The 14,343-nt window shown below is 47.5% G+C and overlaps 1 protein-coding gene across 2 annotated transcripts; it reads left to right on the top strand.

Moving 5' to 3' along the window:
- Positions 1 to 2,260: 2,260 nt before the first annotated feature.
- Positions 2,261 to 4,407, top strand: LOC149325338 (uncharacterized). Of its 2 annotated transcripts, none has more exons than XM_089564107.1 (2): positions 2,261 to 2,575; positions 3,502 to 4,407. In XM_089564107.1, the coding sequence occupies exons 1-2, from the start codon at positions 2,261 to 2,263 to the stop codon at positions 4,369 to 4,371; spliced, it is 1,185 nt and encodes a 394-aa protein (XP_089420233.1). In that variant the 3' UTR covers positions 4,372 to 4,407. The 2 variants fall into 2 exon arrangements, with proteins under 2 accessions (XP_089420233.1, XP_089420232.1); XM_089564106.1 differs by having other exon boundaries at positions 2,261 to 2,847; positions 3,444 to 4,407.
- Positions 4,408 to 14,343: the final 9,936 nt, after the last annotated feature.

The raw sequence follows: 14,343 nt of genomic DNA, 5'->3' as shown, positions 1-14,343 counted from the left end.
CGCTTAAACGTCGCCTTTAGGAGTGGAACGCGACAGCATGCTGAAGCGCTGCCGGGAGTCGACGGAACGCCATCGCTCGCTCGGCGGCGTGACTTGCCCGTTGGAAACACGTTGAACGCAACCCATTTCTGAGTAAAGAAAACGGCGCAGTAATTCTCTGCCATATCGGCGGACGCCCCAACCGCACCGTAAAGGAAGGGAGGAAGTGGGAGTGAAAGAAGAAAGAGGTGCCACAATGAAGAAAATTCGAATTGTGTTTGAGGAATGGAAATAACGCAGTAACTGTCTCACATATCTCAGTGGACACCCGTCCTCCTTATGACTGCAGCTATAGTGTGACATAATTTTGGCCGACAGTATGAGGCGCTCAAGGGTTTCGCCTTAAAAAAAAAAACCTGGCAGTGGCTTAGCTCATCTATTTGTGACGGAACAGCGCAAAACACCGGGACAATAATGATATAAATAAAATTGACTTGACTTGACTTGACAAGAGACAAGCGCTGTTTTTTTTTTCCCCGGTGTTTTTTGTCCCGGTGTTTTGCGCTGTTCCGTCACAAATGAATAACCAACATGCCCAAGCTGCTGTCCTAGCTCATCTATACCAGGATATACGTAGCGAGAGGTACAGTTCCCCTCTGGTTACGCATGTTGTCGCATCACCTTAGCTTTTACACACAAAGCCGCACATAGGCATTTTATCCAGCCCCGCCCCGGTGGCTCAGTGGTTACGGCGCTCGGCTGCATACCCGAAAGACGCGGGTTCGGTCCCGGTCGCGGCCGCCGAATTTCGATGAAGGCGAAATTCTAGAGGCCCGTGTGCTGTGCGATGTGAGTGCACGTCAAAGAACCCCAGGTGGTCGAAATCTCCGGAGCCCTTCACTAAGGCGTCCCTCGTAGCCTGAGTTGCTTTGGGCCGTTAAACCCCAATAAACCAAGCATTTTATCCACACGACCCCACACGTGGCTGCGACGACGGCAGAGCACTGAGGTCTTACGCCGCGCACATGCTGCCCTACTCCGGTTGCCGCGCATGCGCATTCACGCGCGGTGCCGGCGGGCGTTGCCGGGCGCTGGCGTGGCTCCTCGCGCGGCGGCGGCGGCGAAGTCTAATGTATGTAATGTTGATGACTCTAATGTCGGAGGACCAGCTTATGAACAAATATCTGATTATGAGATGTAATGTCGGTATTTATTAAATATAAACCTGGCAGCAAGACGCCGCAACTTTTAAATAAGCGCTCTCTACTATCTTCTCCTTCCTCCTGTGTTCTGTACCCGCTGCTGATGCATATGGATCGCAACCAACTAGCCCGACAGATGGTGGTATTGAAATACATATGCACCTTTTCAGAAAAGTCTTCTAACAAGTATTTTATTGCGAAAGCAATGCTACTCCCAAGGACGGCCTTTCGCGTAGCCGCGGCCACTTGAAACGTTTGACCTTTAGAATGACCACTGACGTCACCATGCCTAGTGACATCACAGCGTGACGTCATACCAGGACCAAGAGACGGGCTACCAACTCGGCTCGTCGAGCAACGGCGGCCGCATGGCACGGCGCGCCGAGCTCCTCCCTCTACAGGCGCTAGTGACGTTATAGCGTGACGTCATACCGGGAGCGAGATGCGGGCTACCAACTCGGCTCGTCGGGTAACGGCGACCGCCTGGCACGGCGACCGCCTGGCACGGCGCGCCGCGCTCCTCCCGCTACAGGCGCTAGTGACGTTATAGCGTGACGTCATACCAGGAGCGAGAGACGGGCTACCAACTCGGCTCGTGGGGTAACGGCGGCCGCCTGGCACGGCGCGCCGCGCTCTTCCCACTAGAGGCGCATCATAAGCTGCACAAAACACCTGCTTTCGCAACCTACCCGGCTTATCCAAAGCTAAGCCCCCGGCAATTTTTGTTCGTGCATGGGTCCCAGATATGCTTTGCGTATTCTGTAAAGAACCGTGCTATCCAAAAAGTGCGTGTTGAAAGCATACGCCAGTTTTTGGCCAGTAATATCTCGGTTATTGACTGTTATCTTTTCAGGTGCCAAATTCATTCTTTCGCGGCCTAGAACACGATTGATCACCTTCCACGTGGCGTCCGGTTCTTTTAGGCAACCTATTCCCCAGAAGGCACGGACCTTTCATGTTTTCAGTAAAATTTCCTGTTGGGCGAGTTGGTAGTTCATCTTGAAGTAGAAATATTATAACGCAAAGGTGGGCTCGGTGGCTGTGCAAGCGTGCACACCACTAATCCGTTTGTCTACATCATGCAGGTGTTCGCCTTCGTCGCTAATGCCCTGCTTCCGGCATTGTTGGCCCTTCCCCCAGCAACAACGTCATCCACTGCAGTTTACTGCAGTGACGATCACATCTTCGCATGGCCCCAACCCGACGTCATCACTTCATCATGCCCGGCAGCGCCTCCCCCTGGATACCATTTCCCCGGCCCATCCTGGAAAACCTCATCAGCAGCAACATCAGCCACAGGAAATATAAGAGACGATCGATCGCCTTCACCGCTTTGTGGGCTCGGTGGCTGTGCAAGCGTGCACACCACTGATCCGTTTGTCTACATCATGCAGGTGTTCGCCTTCGTCGCTAATGCCCTGCTTCCGGCATTCTTGGCCCTTCCCCCAGCAACAACGTCATCCACTGCAGTTTACTGCAGTGACGATCGCATCTTAGCATGGCCCCAACCCGACGTCATCACTTCATCATGCCCGGCAGCGCCTCCCCCTGGATACCATTTCCCCGGCCCATCCTGGAAAGCCTCATCAGCAGCAACATCAGCCACAGGAAATATAAGAGACGATCGATCGCCTTCACCGCTTTGTGGCTCGGTGGCTGTGCAAGCGTGCACACCACTGATCCGTTTGTCTACATCATGCAGGTGTTCGCCTTCGTCGCTAATGCCCTGCTTCCGGCATTCTTGGCCCTTCCCCCAGCAACAACGTCATCCACTGCAGTTTACTGCAGTGACGATCGCATCTTAGCATGGCCCCAACCCGACGTCATCACTTCATTATGCCCGGCAGCGCCTCCCCCTGGATACCATTTCCCCGTCCCATTCTGAAAAGCCTCATCACCAGCAACATCAGCCACAAGAAATATAAGAGATCATCGACCGCCTTCACCGCTTTGTGGGCTCGGTGGCTGTGCAAGCGTGCACACCACTAATCCGTTTGTCTACATCATGCAGGTGTTCGCCTTCGTCCCTAATGCCCTGCTTCCGGCATTCTTGGCCCTTCCCCCAGCAACAACGTCATCCACTGCAGTTTACTGCAGTGACGATCGCATCTTAGCATGGCCCCAACCCGACGTCATCACTTCATCATGCCCGGCAGCGCCTCCCCCTGGATACCATTTCCCCGTCCCATTCTGAAAAGCCTCATCACCAGCAACATCAGCCACAAGAAATATAAGAGATCATCGACCGCCTTCACCGCTTAGTGGGCTTGGTGGCTGTGCAAGCGTGCACACCACTAGTCCGTTTGTCTACATCATGCAGGTTAGTTATCCGCATTCCTTGTATGCTAAAAAAAGTAGCAATTATTTCTTAGTGCAGCTGCCGAGACCGCAATGCTGCATTTTTCTTGTGTTTGAATGCGCTAATGTTCGCTGCTTGCTGATATTGGCAGGCGATATTGAAACTAACCCAGTACCTAACAATTTCGAGGCTGTATTCGCAGAACTAAAAAACTTATCCGCCGGTCAAACTCAACTAATCTCCGAAGTGCAAGGTCTTAAAAACCAGCTTATATCCACTGACGGTGCTATAGCTGGTTTAAGTGAGCGCATGACCGATCTTGAGACGCATTTGGAAGCCATCACAGCCATAAAATCCGAGTTAGAAATTATAAAATCTGAAAATACTCGGCTAGCTCGTCAGATTGAAACCCTCGAGGCCCGCATTGACGACAGTGAAAATAGATCCCGCCGTAACAACGTCATATTTTATGGAATTCATGATTTTAACTCCTCCGAAACGTTTGCGGACTCTGAGGGAGAGGTCATTCGTCACTGCGCTCAACACTTGAGCTTAACCATTCAACCTGAGGAAGTAGAACGTGCCCACCGACTCGGCCGCCATGAACCCAACCGCTCTCGACCAATAATAGTCAAATCTATATCATACAAAATCAAAGACAGAATACTCTCTAACGGCCGCCAATTTAAAGGAACGAAATTCAGCGTCGGCGAAGACTTCTCCCACAGAGTTCGTAACGTCCGCAAGCAGCTAGTACCCTTTGCTAAAGCTAATTCCGACAAATTTGCCCTACGCTACAAAACCTTGCATATCGGTCCCAGGCGCTACGTTTTTGATGAGATCTCGCAAACTGTGAAAGAAATAACAATCGCTACGCCACAAGCAGATTAGCAATCATCTCTTCGCAAACAACTAAAAACGCGCCCCAAAAATGTTCCCCTGTCCGCTGTGTTCACCAACATACGTAGTTTCCTTTCCAAGCGCGAACTTATTTCCAATATTGTCTTGTCATCTAGCAGCAATCTACTGATACTAACCGAAACCTAGTTGAACGGTGCCATCACAGATAGCGAAGTACTAACTGACTTGCCAGACTTCCAAGTCTTTCGGAAAGACCGCAAGGACTCGCGAGGAGGGGGAGTACTGATAGCGGTGAGCCAGCAGTTATCATTGTCGATAATTGACGACTCCTCCGATCTGGAAATCTTATGGCTCCACTGCCATGCTGTACCACACAGGATTTTACTCGGTGTCTGTTATGGGGTTCCACATAACTGTCGTGATTTTTCCTGTCAGCTTAATAATTCCGTAAGTAAACTTATCACGAAGCACCCTAACGCACACGTCTTCCTCTTTGGCGACTTTAATTTTCCTAATATTGAGTGCCAGCACCAGCCCGCACTGACAACTAATAATGGCGAAGCAAGGGAATTTATAGATTTCTGCTAAAATTTTAACCTTACTCAGGTAATATCGAAACCTATGCGCGTAACACAAAACTGTGCGAACATTTTAGACCTATTACTGACTAATTGCCCAGATAGCGTTCAGCCCATTACGTACCTCCCTGAGATTAGTGATCACAAAACTATGCATGTCAACATCGACCTTAAAGCAAGTAAGCGCCCAAAATACAATTAAAGAATCCGCCTTTACAACAAAGGTAACTATCATATAAGGAATGCCGAACTGACAGCGTTTTTCGTAAGTTTTTCCTCAAGTTTTCATTAACGAAGTATTCATGAGAACTGGCTAGCATTTAAGAATAAACTTGATGCCCTAGTCAATGCATTCATTCCCCAAATAACTTTCCACGCTAATCCACACAACCATGGTTTACTAAAAGTCTTAAAAGGTTGAAAAATAAATCGAAGCGCCTGTTCCGCTAAGCAAGAGCCCATGGAACGCAAAGCGCATGGGCGAAGTACTGCGCTGCAGAAAAATCATATCAAACTGCTACCCATGACGCCTAGCACAACTTTTTTCATCAAGACCTTCCTAATATGCTCAGCGATAACCCCAGGAAGTTCTGACAAGCCGTTAACCCTCATCATGAACACGCGATTGCCCTCAAAGATGAATCAGGCGCGGCTATGACCGACTCTGAGTGCGCTACTTTATTCAAGGCAGCGTTCTCATCCGTCTTTACTAATGAAACCGAAACACAACATCATACATCTAATTTACTCTTTAAGCATGCTATGCCGGTAGTAACATTTTCCTCACTGGGTATTGCGTCCTTAATCAGAAACTTGAAAAATCTCATCTTCATGTGGTGTAGACGATATGAACTCGAAACTTCTAAAGAACACTAGTAATATTTGTGTCGAGTTCTTATGGTTACTTTTTACCCAGTCACTCTCAACAGGACAACTACCGGACGACTGGAAAACTGGAAAGGTCGTTCCAGTCTACAAGTCAGGCAACAATGATTCGCCGTTAAATTACCGACCCATTTCTTTTATACTAGCGTACCCTGCAAACTAATGAAACACGTCATCTGTACTCACATCATAAACTTCCTCGACTAGAACAATTTTTTCCATTCGTCTCAACATGGCTTTCGGAAAGGTTTTTCTTGTGAAACGCAGCTAGCCGTATTCATTCATGATTTACATGCTAATCTCGATTCTAACCTACACACCGACGCCATTTTCCTGGATTTTGCAAAAGCATTTGACAAGGTACCTCATAAACGCTTAATCCTAAAACTTTTCCGTTTGAACTTGCTCCCCGACATAGTAAAATGGATAGAACAATTCCTGACTAATCGGCATTTTGGCGGCAGCGGCGGCAGAGCGAGGTCGCCCCCCTAATCTGCTCTTGCTTCGCTTTCCAGGCCGGAATTCAAGCCTTCTCAAGCAAGAATCGCGTAATCCTGCGTGGTCTGTTTTCAAGACTGACGTCACGCCTGACGTCACACCTGCGTACCCTTGCTGTACTCCCGGTGGCTGTAATTCGCGAACGAGGCATTTTGGCGGCAACGGCGGCAGAGCGAGGAAGCCCCCCTAATCTGCTGTTGCTTCGCTTTCCAGGTCCGTGCACTAATCCTGCTGCCGGTCTTGGCTCTACTCCGTGCGTTGACTTCGTGGGGCGTCGTCCACTCACCACCGTTTCGTCTTTCGCCTTTCCCAGGCCGGAATTCAAGCCTTCTCAAGCAAGAATCGCGTAATCCTGCGCGGTCTGTTTTCAAGACTGACGTCACGCCTGACGTCACACCTGCGTACCCTTGCTGTGCTCCTGGTGGCTCTAATTCGCGAACGAGGCATTTTGGCGGCAGCGGCGGCAGAGCGAGGACGCCCCCCTAATCTGCTCTTGGTTCGCTTTCCAGGTTGGTGCTGAATAACATCTTTTAGAGCGCAGCTCTTTGGCGTCCGTTCCTGGGTTTCGCGTCGTCGTCGGCGTTGTCGTCGGCCTCGTAACCAGCTCCGCCCCCCTTTCATCCCCCCAGCGCTAGCAGCGACCGACTGATACCGCTGGATGCCGCTGACGCCGCTAGAGAGTCAAGATAACGTGACTGCATAGAACACCGTCGCCGCCATGCAGAAAGAGGAGGAAAGGGTCCCCCCCCCCCCCCCCCTGTTCTTGTGTGGCGGATAGGGTGCTCTTCAGTTGCCGACGCGCCGGTTGCCGACGCGCAGTTGTCGACGCGCCGACGATTACGTTACTTTACGTTCTGTGATAGCGCCGACGCGCAGTTGTCGACGCGCCGACGATTACGCTACTTTACGTTCTGTGATAGCGCCGACGATTACGTTACTTTACGTTCTGTGATAGCGCATACATGTGTTGCTGGATTTCTTTGCCTCAATCTATCGAAAAGGTGAAACAGCTTATTTGCTGCGCTCAAATTTCGCATTAGGAAGTAACGTAATCGTCGGTATTTTTTTTGTTTATTTTGTCTCCTGTATTTCCTTCCCGCACTGCCACCGCTGCTGCCACACTGCTTGTGTTCTTTGTTCGTTTTTATGCTGCGCCGAAATGCTTTCTGTATGCCCATCTTGTGACGAAGCAATACCAGCGGATGACCAGGCCCTGCTGTGCGCCGAATGTAAGTGCAGCTATCACCTTGGTACTTGCTCGGGCTGGTTGGAGGCGACTTTTAGATCTAACGGTGAAGTTGGTCGCAAATCGTGGCGTTGTGTGCCTTGCCGCAACTCGAAGGTAAAATCTGGTGGGAAGGTTTCCGTTGATGTAGAACTCGCTGCAAGCCTCGCTGATATTGTTCGGAAGTTGGACGCGCTCCCGTGTTTGCCGTCTCAAGTCGAGGAAGTAAGGGCATCCATAGAAATGATGTCAGCCAAATATGATGCCATCCTAGAGAAACAGGAGCACCAAGACAAGGAAATAGGTAGCCTTAAAAAAGCGCGTCCAGAAGCTAGAAGAGAAAAGCTGCGATAGCAGCACCGTTGACCAACTGAAACTGTCTGTAAATGAGCTAGAGCCATATAGCAGGAAGCACAACATTGAAGTTCACGGCATTCCCGTTTCCCTTGAAGAAGACTTGCTAGCTAAATTGAACGATGTCGCTGAAACGATCAAACTGCAAGAACTGAAATCGAATGACATGAATAATGTTCACCGTCTCCCTGCTAAACCGGGGGAAGTACCCACAATTCTTGTACGTTTCTCACACCAAGCGCTTCGCGACAGGTGGCTCGCAGGCCGTATAGCTTTGAGAAAGGCCAACTCTTCTGTTTCCATATCGGAAAACCTGACGAAGTACAACAGAAACCTTCTGCAGTTGAGCCGGGACTGGGAAGCAGCAACCGGCTATCGCTTCGCGTGGCATGCCGGTGGTCGCGTACTTATTAGAAAGGAGGAAGGGGAGACTGCTATTGTCATTCATAGCCCGGAGGATTTCGGTAAACTTGTGAACGCGTGATGTGAACACCACTTTGATGTTTTTCAGTTATTTTTGTTATATTTTTCAATGCTTCATTTTCTGCAAAGTCCAGTCTGTTCATCGGACCTGGCTTTCTATTGCAAAACTTCGCAGCAATGTTTGAACTTTGCTCATTTTAATCTGCGTTCAGGTAAAGGGAAGCAAGACGACATTGAGTGTTTTCTTGCTGAAGTGAAGTTGCCGATTCACGTTCTGTTGTTCACGGAAACATGGTTTTGTACTGAGGACGAGGCATTTAGTATCCCAGCTTATAAGAGTTACTGTCTGAACCGCCAGGGTAAACGAGGGGGTGGCGTATCGCTGTTGATCTTAAAAGATATGGAATGTGAACTGCTGGATGAATTTTGTTGTGTAAACGCCCATTATGAGGTACTTACACTTAAATTCCGTTCATATGTGTTTACTGTGTGTTATCGTCCTCCATCTGGCGATACGGGTGTTTTCCTTTCTTTTCTGCATTCCCTTCTTGAGTATGTAAACCAACATCAGTATAATATCGTTCTTGGTGGTGACCTAAATATTAATCTTTTATCAAACAGCGCTGTGAGGCATGAATTAGATTTACTGTTAAATGTTCACTGTTGTCTGAATGCGCCAACGAGAGTAACGAGTGAATCAGAAACATTACTAGATGTTTTCGTTACAAATATAAATCCAGCTCATCTAACATCCACAGTAATCAGTTTACAAATTAGCGATCATCTACCCATTTTCCTATCTGTGAACCATACACTTAATATCGAGAGAAGGCCGAAAGAATATTCTTACAGGGATGTTAATCCTTCTACACTTTCTAACTTTCGTGAACATACATATAGCCGGCGCGGATTGGAGTGATGTTATTTCTGAACGAAATTTCGAGGTAGCGTATTGTAAATTTATTACGATATTTCAGGAAATATATTCTACCTGCTTTCTTCACAAAGTACACAATCCCCCCTGGCAGGCTCGTAAACCGTGGGTCAGCTATCACTTGCTTAAACGGATAAAAAAACGTGACAAACTGTACAGCAATTTTTTGAAAACCAAATGTCCTGACGCATTGAAAACCTTCAAATCATTCAGGAATAAGGTGACAAAGGAGCTTCGAGCCGCAAAAAAACTGTAGTTTGAGAACCTGTTTCTCTCGACGAGAAATAGTTGCCAGGCGACCTGGAAGAAATTAAGCTCAATCGTAGGGCGTACGCCAGAACCGTTCACCAAAATTACTCTTCACGGAGTAGATTGTGAGGGGCCCGAACCGGCGAACGCATTTAATGACTTTTTCATTTCCATAGCTCAATCCTCCCCATCTTACGAAGACTTGCCGCTCAATTATTCTCGCAATAATTCTACCGTTTTTTTAAATCCTGTTTCAGGCGACGAGGTGGTTGCGGCTTTCAACAGCCTTAATAACAGCAAATCTGGAGATAGTACAGGCATTCAGATAAAGCCAGTTAAACTTGTTATTCATGGTATATCAAGCTGTTTGACACATAATTTTCATACATGCATCTCAGAAGGGGTATTTCCACGCATCATGCAGTCTGCGAAGGTGATAGTATTGTTTAAAAAAGGCGATAAAAACGACCTTGCTAACTATTGCCCAATCTCTATCTTGCCTACCTTCTCGAAAAATTTCGAAAAATTAATTCTCACGCGTCTTACATCCTTCATCGACCGTCACAATATTTTTAAACCCCGCTCAGTTTAGTTTCAGGGAAAACAGATCAACTGAGCTTGCCCTTCTCAGGCAAAAAGAGTATATTTTAGAGAATTCTGAAGAAAAGAAACTAGTGCTAGGCGTCTGTTTAGATTTCTCGAAAGCTTTCGACAGCATTAATCACAAAACGTTACTAAATAAACTAGACCGCTATGGTATACGTGGTACAGCCTACTCCCCTATATCTTCTTACTTATCCAGTAGAACACAGTATGTCGAAATAAATGGTTTTTCCTCTGCAGTGCAGCCCGTCATCTCAGGAATTCCACAAGGAAGTCTTTTAGGCCCCCTTCTTTTTATTCTTTACATTAATGATATTGATAGGCTAGATCCATCTGCAAAATATATTATTTACGCCGACGATCCCAGTCTGTTTTTCTCTGGTCATTCAAGTATTGATCTATCGAGCCGTGCTAACACGACCTTAGGCACAATTGATCAATGGGCATCTAAGAACAGTTTAAAACATAATGTAAATAAAACAAAAGCCTTACTCTTCCACCCCAAAAACAGATTATTCGAGTTATCCCCACTCATACTCAACGACAGTCAAATAGAAGTTAGCAAATCTGTCAAAACGTTAGGCGTCTATTTTTCAGACAATATGTCATGGGATGCCCATGTAGAATACTTAGCCACAAAGCTCTCACGCGCTATAGGTTCCATACGTCGACATCTTTCAGTATTTCCTCTCTCGATTAATATTCTCCTATACAATGCACTCTTTCTCTCTATTTTAAACTATTGCTCACTAGTATGTGGGCAACCACAACTGGAGAAAATATCACCAAGTTATTACTGCTGCAAAAAAGAGCAATCAGACTAATTTCTAAACCTCCTTTCGCCGCACACACCGGGCCATTATTTGAGCAACTAAAAAGTGTTCAAATTACATCTTTGTATAACTACAGACTTTCCCTATTTTATAGACTAGGCATCACCAAGAAGGACGACACGCTAACATTATTAGCGGTGCTTCAACAAAACATCAATACACATAACATCCGAAATTTAGAACGTTGGCATATCACTGGCTGTCGCACAAACTATGGCAAGCAGATCCTTCGTTACAGGCTTCCTGTTTTACTCAATCAGCATTCACGCAATAGTCGGAAAGATTTTAAAGTTGTTTCCGTGAAACAATTCCGTCAAATGTTTTTGTGAACAGTTTGTCCATGTCCTCATTTAGTGCTTTGTACATGATGTACTTTGATTTTTTTGTGCTTTTTAACTCAAATTTCTTTCAATCTTGATTTATTGATGTAAAAATTCTAATCCACCCTCCGATTTCCCGCGCGAGGCTTTCTGATGGGCTGTCCGATTTTGCCATTCTTTTTCGCACAAACCCATTCGGTAGGACGTAATCGTGCAGACAAGCTCCACCAACTTCTTGGACACTTTTGGCTCTAATCAACCCTCCGATTTCCCGCGCGAGACATTCTGATGGGCTGTCCGATTGTGCCATTCTTTTTCGCACAAACCCATTCCGAAGGACGTAATCGTGCAGACAAGCTCCGCCAACTTCTTGGACACTTTTGGCTCTAATCAACCCTCCGATTTCACGCGCGAGACATTCTGATGGGCTGTCCGATTGTGCCATTCTTTTTCGCACAAACCCATTCCGTAGGACGTAATCATGCAGACAAGCTCCGCCAACTTCTTGGACACTTCTGGCTCTAATCAACCCTGCGATTTCCCGCGCGAGACTTTCTGATGGTCTGTCCAATGGTGCCATTCTTTTTCGGATAAACCACTTCGGTAGGCCATAATCGTGCAGACAAGCTCCGCCAACATCTTGGACAGTTTTGGTTCTAATCAAACCTCTGATTTCCCGCGCGAGCCTTTCTGATGGTCTGTCCGATGGTGTCATACTTTTCCGGATAATCCCTTTCGGTAGGATGTCATCGTGAAGACAAGCTCCGGCTGCTTTTTGGACACTTTTGGCTCTACTCAACCCTCCAATTTCCCGCGGAACTTTCTGATGGCCTGTCCAATGGTGCTATTCCTTTCCCCACAAACCCATTCGTTAGGAGGTAATCATCCAGACAAGGTCCGCTAGCTTCTCGCACACTCTTCGCTCTAATCAACAATCCGATTTCCCGCGAGAGACTTTCTGATGGTCTGTCCGACGGTGCCATTCTTTTTCAGATAAATCCCTTCGGTAGGACGTAATCGTGCAGACATGCTCCGCCAACTTCTTCGACACTTTAGGCTCCAATCAACCCTCCTATTTTTCGCGCGAAACTTCTGATGGTCTGTCCGATGGTGCCATTCTTTTTCGCACAAGCCCATTCGGTAGCACGTAATCGTGCAGACAAGCTCCGCCAAATTCTTGAACACTTTTGGCTCTAATCAACCCTTCGATTTCCCGCGCGAGATTTTCTGATGGTCTGTCCTACGGTGCCATTCTTTTTCGTATAAACCCCTTCGATTGGGCGTAATCGTGCAGACAAGCTCCGCCAACTTCTTTCACACTTCTGGCTCTAATCAACCCTGCGATTTCCTGCGCGAGACTTTCTGATGGTCTGTCCAATGGTGCAATTCTTTTTCGCACAAACCCATTCTGTAGGACGTAATCCCTCAGACAAGCTCCGCCAACTTGTTGGACACTTTTGTTTCTAATCAACCCAGCGATTACCCGCGGGAGGCTTTGTGATGGTCTGTACAAGGGGGCATTCTAATTCGCACCAACCCACTCGGTAGGATGTAATCGTGCAGACAAGCTCCGCCAACTTCTTGGCCACTTTTGGCTCTAATCAACCCTGCGATTTCCCGCGCGAGACTGTGATGGTCTATCCGATGGTGCCATTCGATTTCGGATAAACCACTTCGGTAGGACATAATCGTGCAGACAAGCTCCGCCAACATCTTGGACAGTTTTGGTTCTAATCAAACCTCTGATTTCCCGCGCGAGATTTTCTAATGGTCTGTCCGATGGTGTCATTCTTTTTCGGATAAACCCATTCGGTAGGACGTAATCGTGCAGACAAGGTCCGCCAACATATTGGACACTTTTCGTTCTAATCAACCCTCCGATTTCCCGCGCCCGACTTTCTGATCGTCTGTGCGGTGGTGCCATTCTTCTTCGCAAAATCCCAATCAGTAGGACGTAATCGTGCAGAAAAGCTCCGCCAACTTCTTGGACACTTTTGGCTCTAATCAACACTGCGATTACCCGCTCGAGACTTTCTGATGGCCTGTCCGATGGTGCCATTCTTGTTCGAATAAACCCCTTCAGTAGGACCTAATCGTGTAGACAAGCTCCGCCAACTTCTTAGACAGTTCTGGCTCTAATCAGCCCTCCGATTTCCCGCGCAGGACTTTCTGATGGTCTGTGCGATGGTGCCATTGTCTTGTAATCGTGCAGACAAGCTCCACCAACATATCGGACACTTTTGGTTCTAATCAACCCCCTGATTTCCCGCGCGAGACTTTCTGATGGTCTGTGCGATGGTGCCATTCTTTTTCACACAAACCCATTCGGTAGGACGTAATCGTGCAGACAAGCTCCGCCAACTTCTTCGACACTTTTGGCTCCAATCAACCCTCCGATTTTTCGCGCGAAACTTTCTGATGGTCTGTCCGATGGTGCCATTCTTTTTCGCACAAGCCCATTCGGTAGCACGTAAGCGTGCACACAAGCTCCGCCAAATTCTTGAACACATTTGGCTCTAATCAACCCTCCTATTTTTGGCGCGAAACCTTCTGATGGTCTGTCGGATGGTGCAGATCTTTTTCAGATAAAGCCCTTCGGTAGGAATTAATTGCGCAGACAAGCTCCGTCAACATCTAGGACACTTTTGTTTGTAATCAACAATCCCATTTCCCGCGGGACACTTTCTGATCGTCTGTCCAATGGGGCCATTTTTTTCGAACAAATTCATACGGTAGGACGTAATCGTGCAGACAAGCTCCGCCAACTTCTTGGACACTTTTGGCTCTAATCAACCCGGTGAGTTCCCGCGCGAGACTTTCTGAAGGTTTGTCCGATGGTGCCATTCTTTTTCGGATAAACCACTTCGGCAGGACGTTATTGTGCAGACAAGCTCCGCCAACATCTTCATTTCATTTCATTTCATTTCCTCTTTATTTCCTTTCCTTTCGAAAAGGTAGGAGCCGGGACTAAAAGCTGTAAAAACAGCTTGACAGGGGCCCCGGCTCCCTATATGGTGACACTGCAGCGTGTAGGAAACATCACCACCATAGCAAAGGAAAAATAAATGCAGATACATATTACAGAGGCAATATAGTTCAA

The sequence above is a fragment of the Amblyomma mixtum genome, chromosome 10 (assembly GCF_055824585.1).
Source record: "Amblyomma mixtum isolate Tamu chromosome 10, ASM5582458v1, whole genome shotgun sequence".
Classification (NCBI taxonomy): Eukaryota; Metazoa; Arthropoda; class Arachnida; order Ixodida; family Ixodidae; genus Amblyomma; species Amblyomma mixtum.
This window is presented reverse-complemented; position numbering and strand designations above follow the sequence as displayed.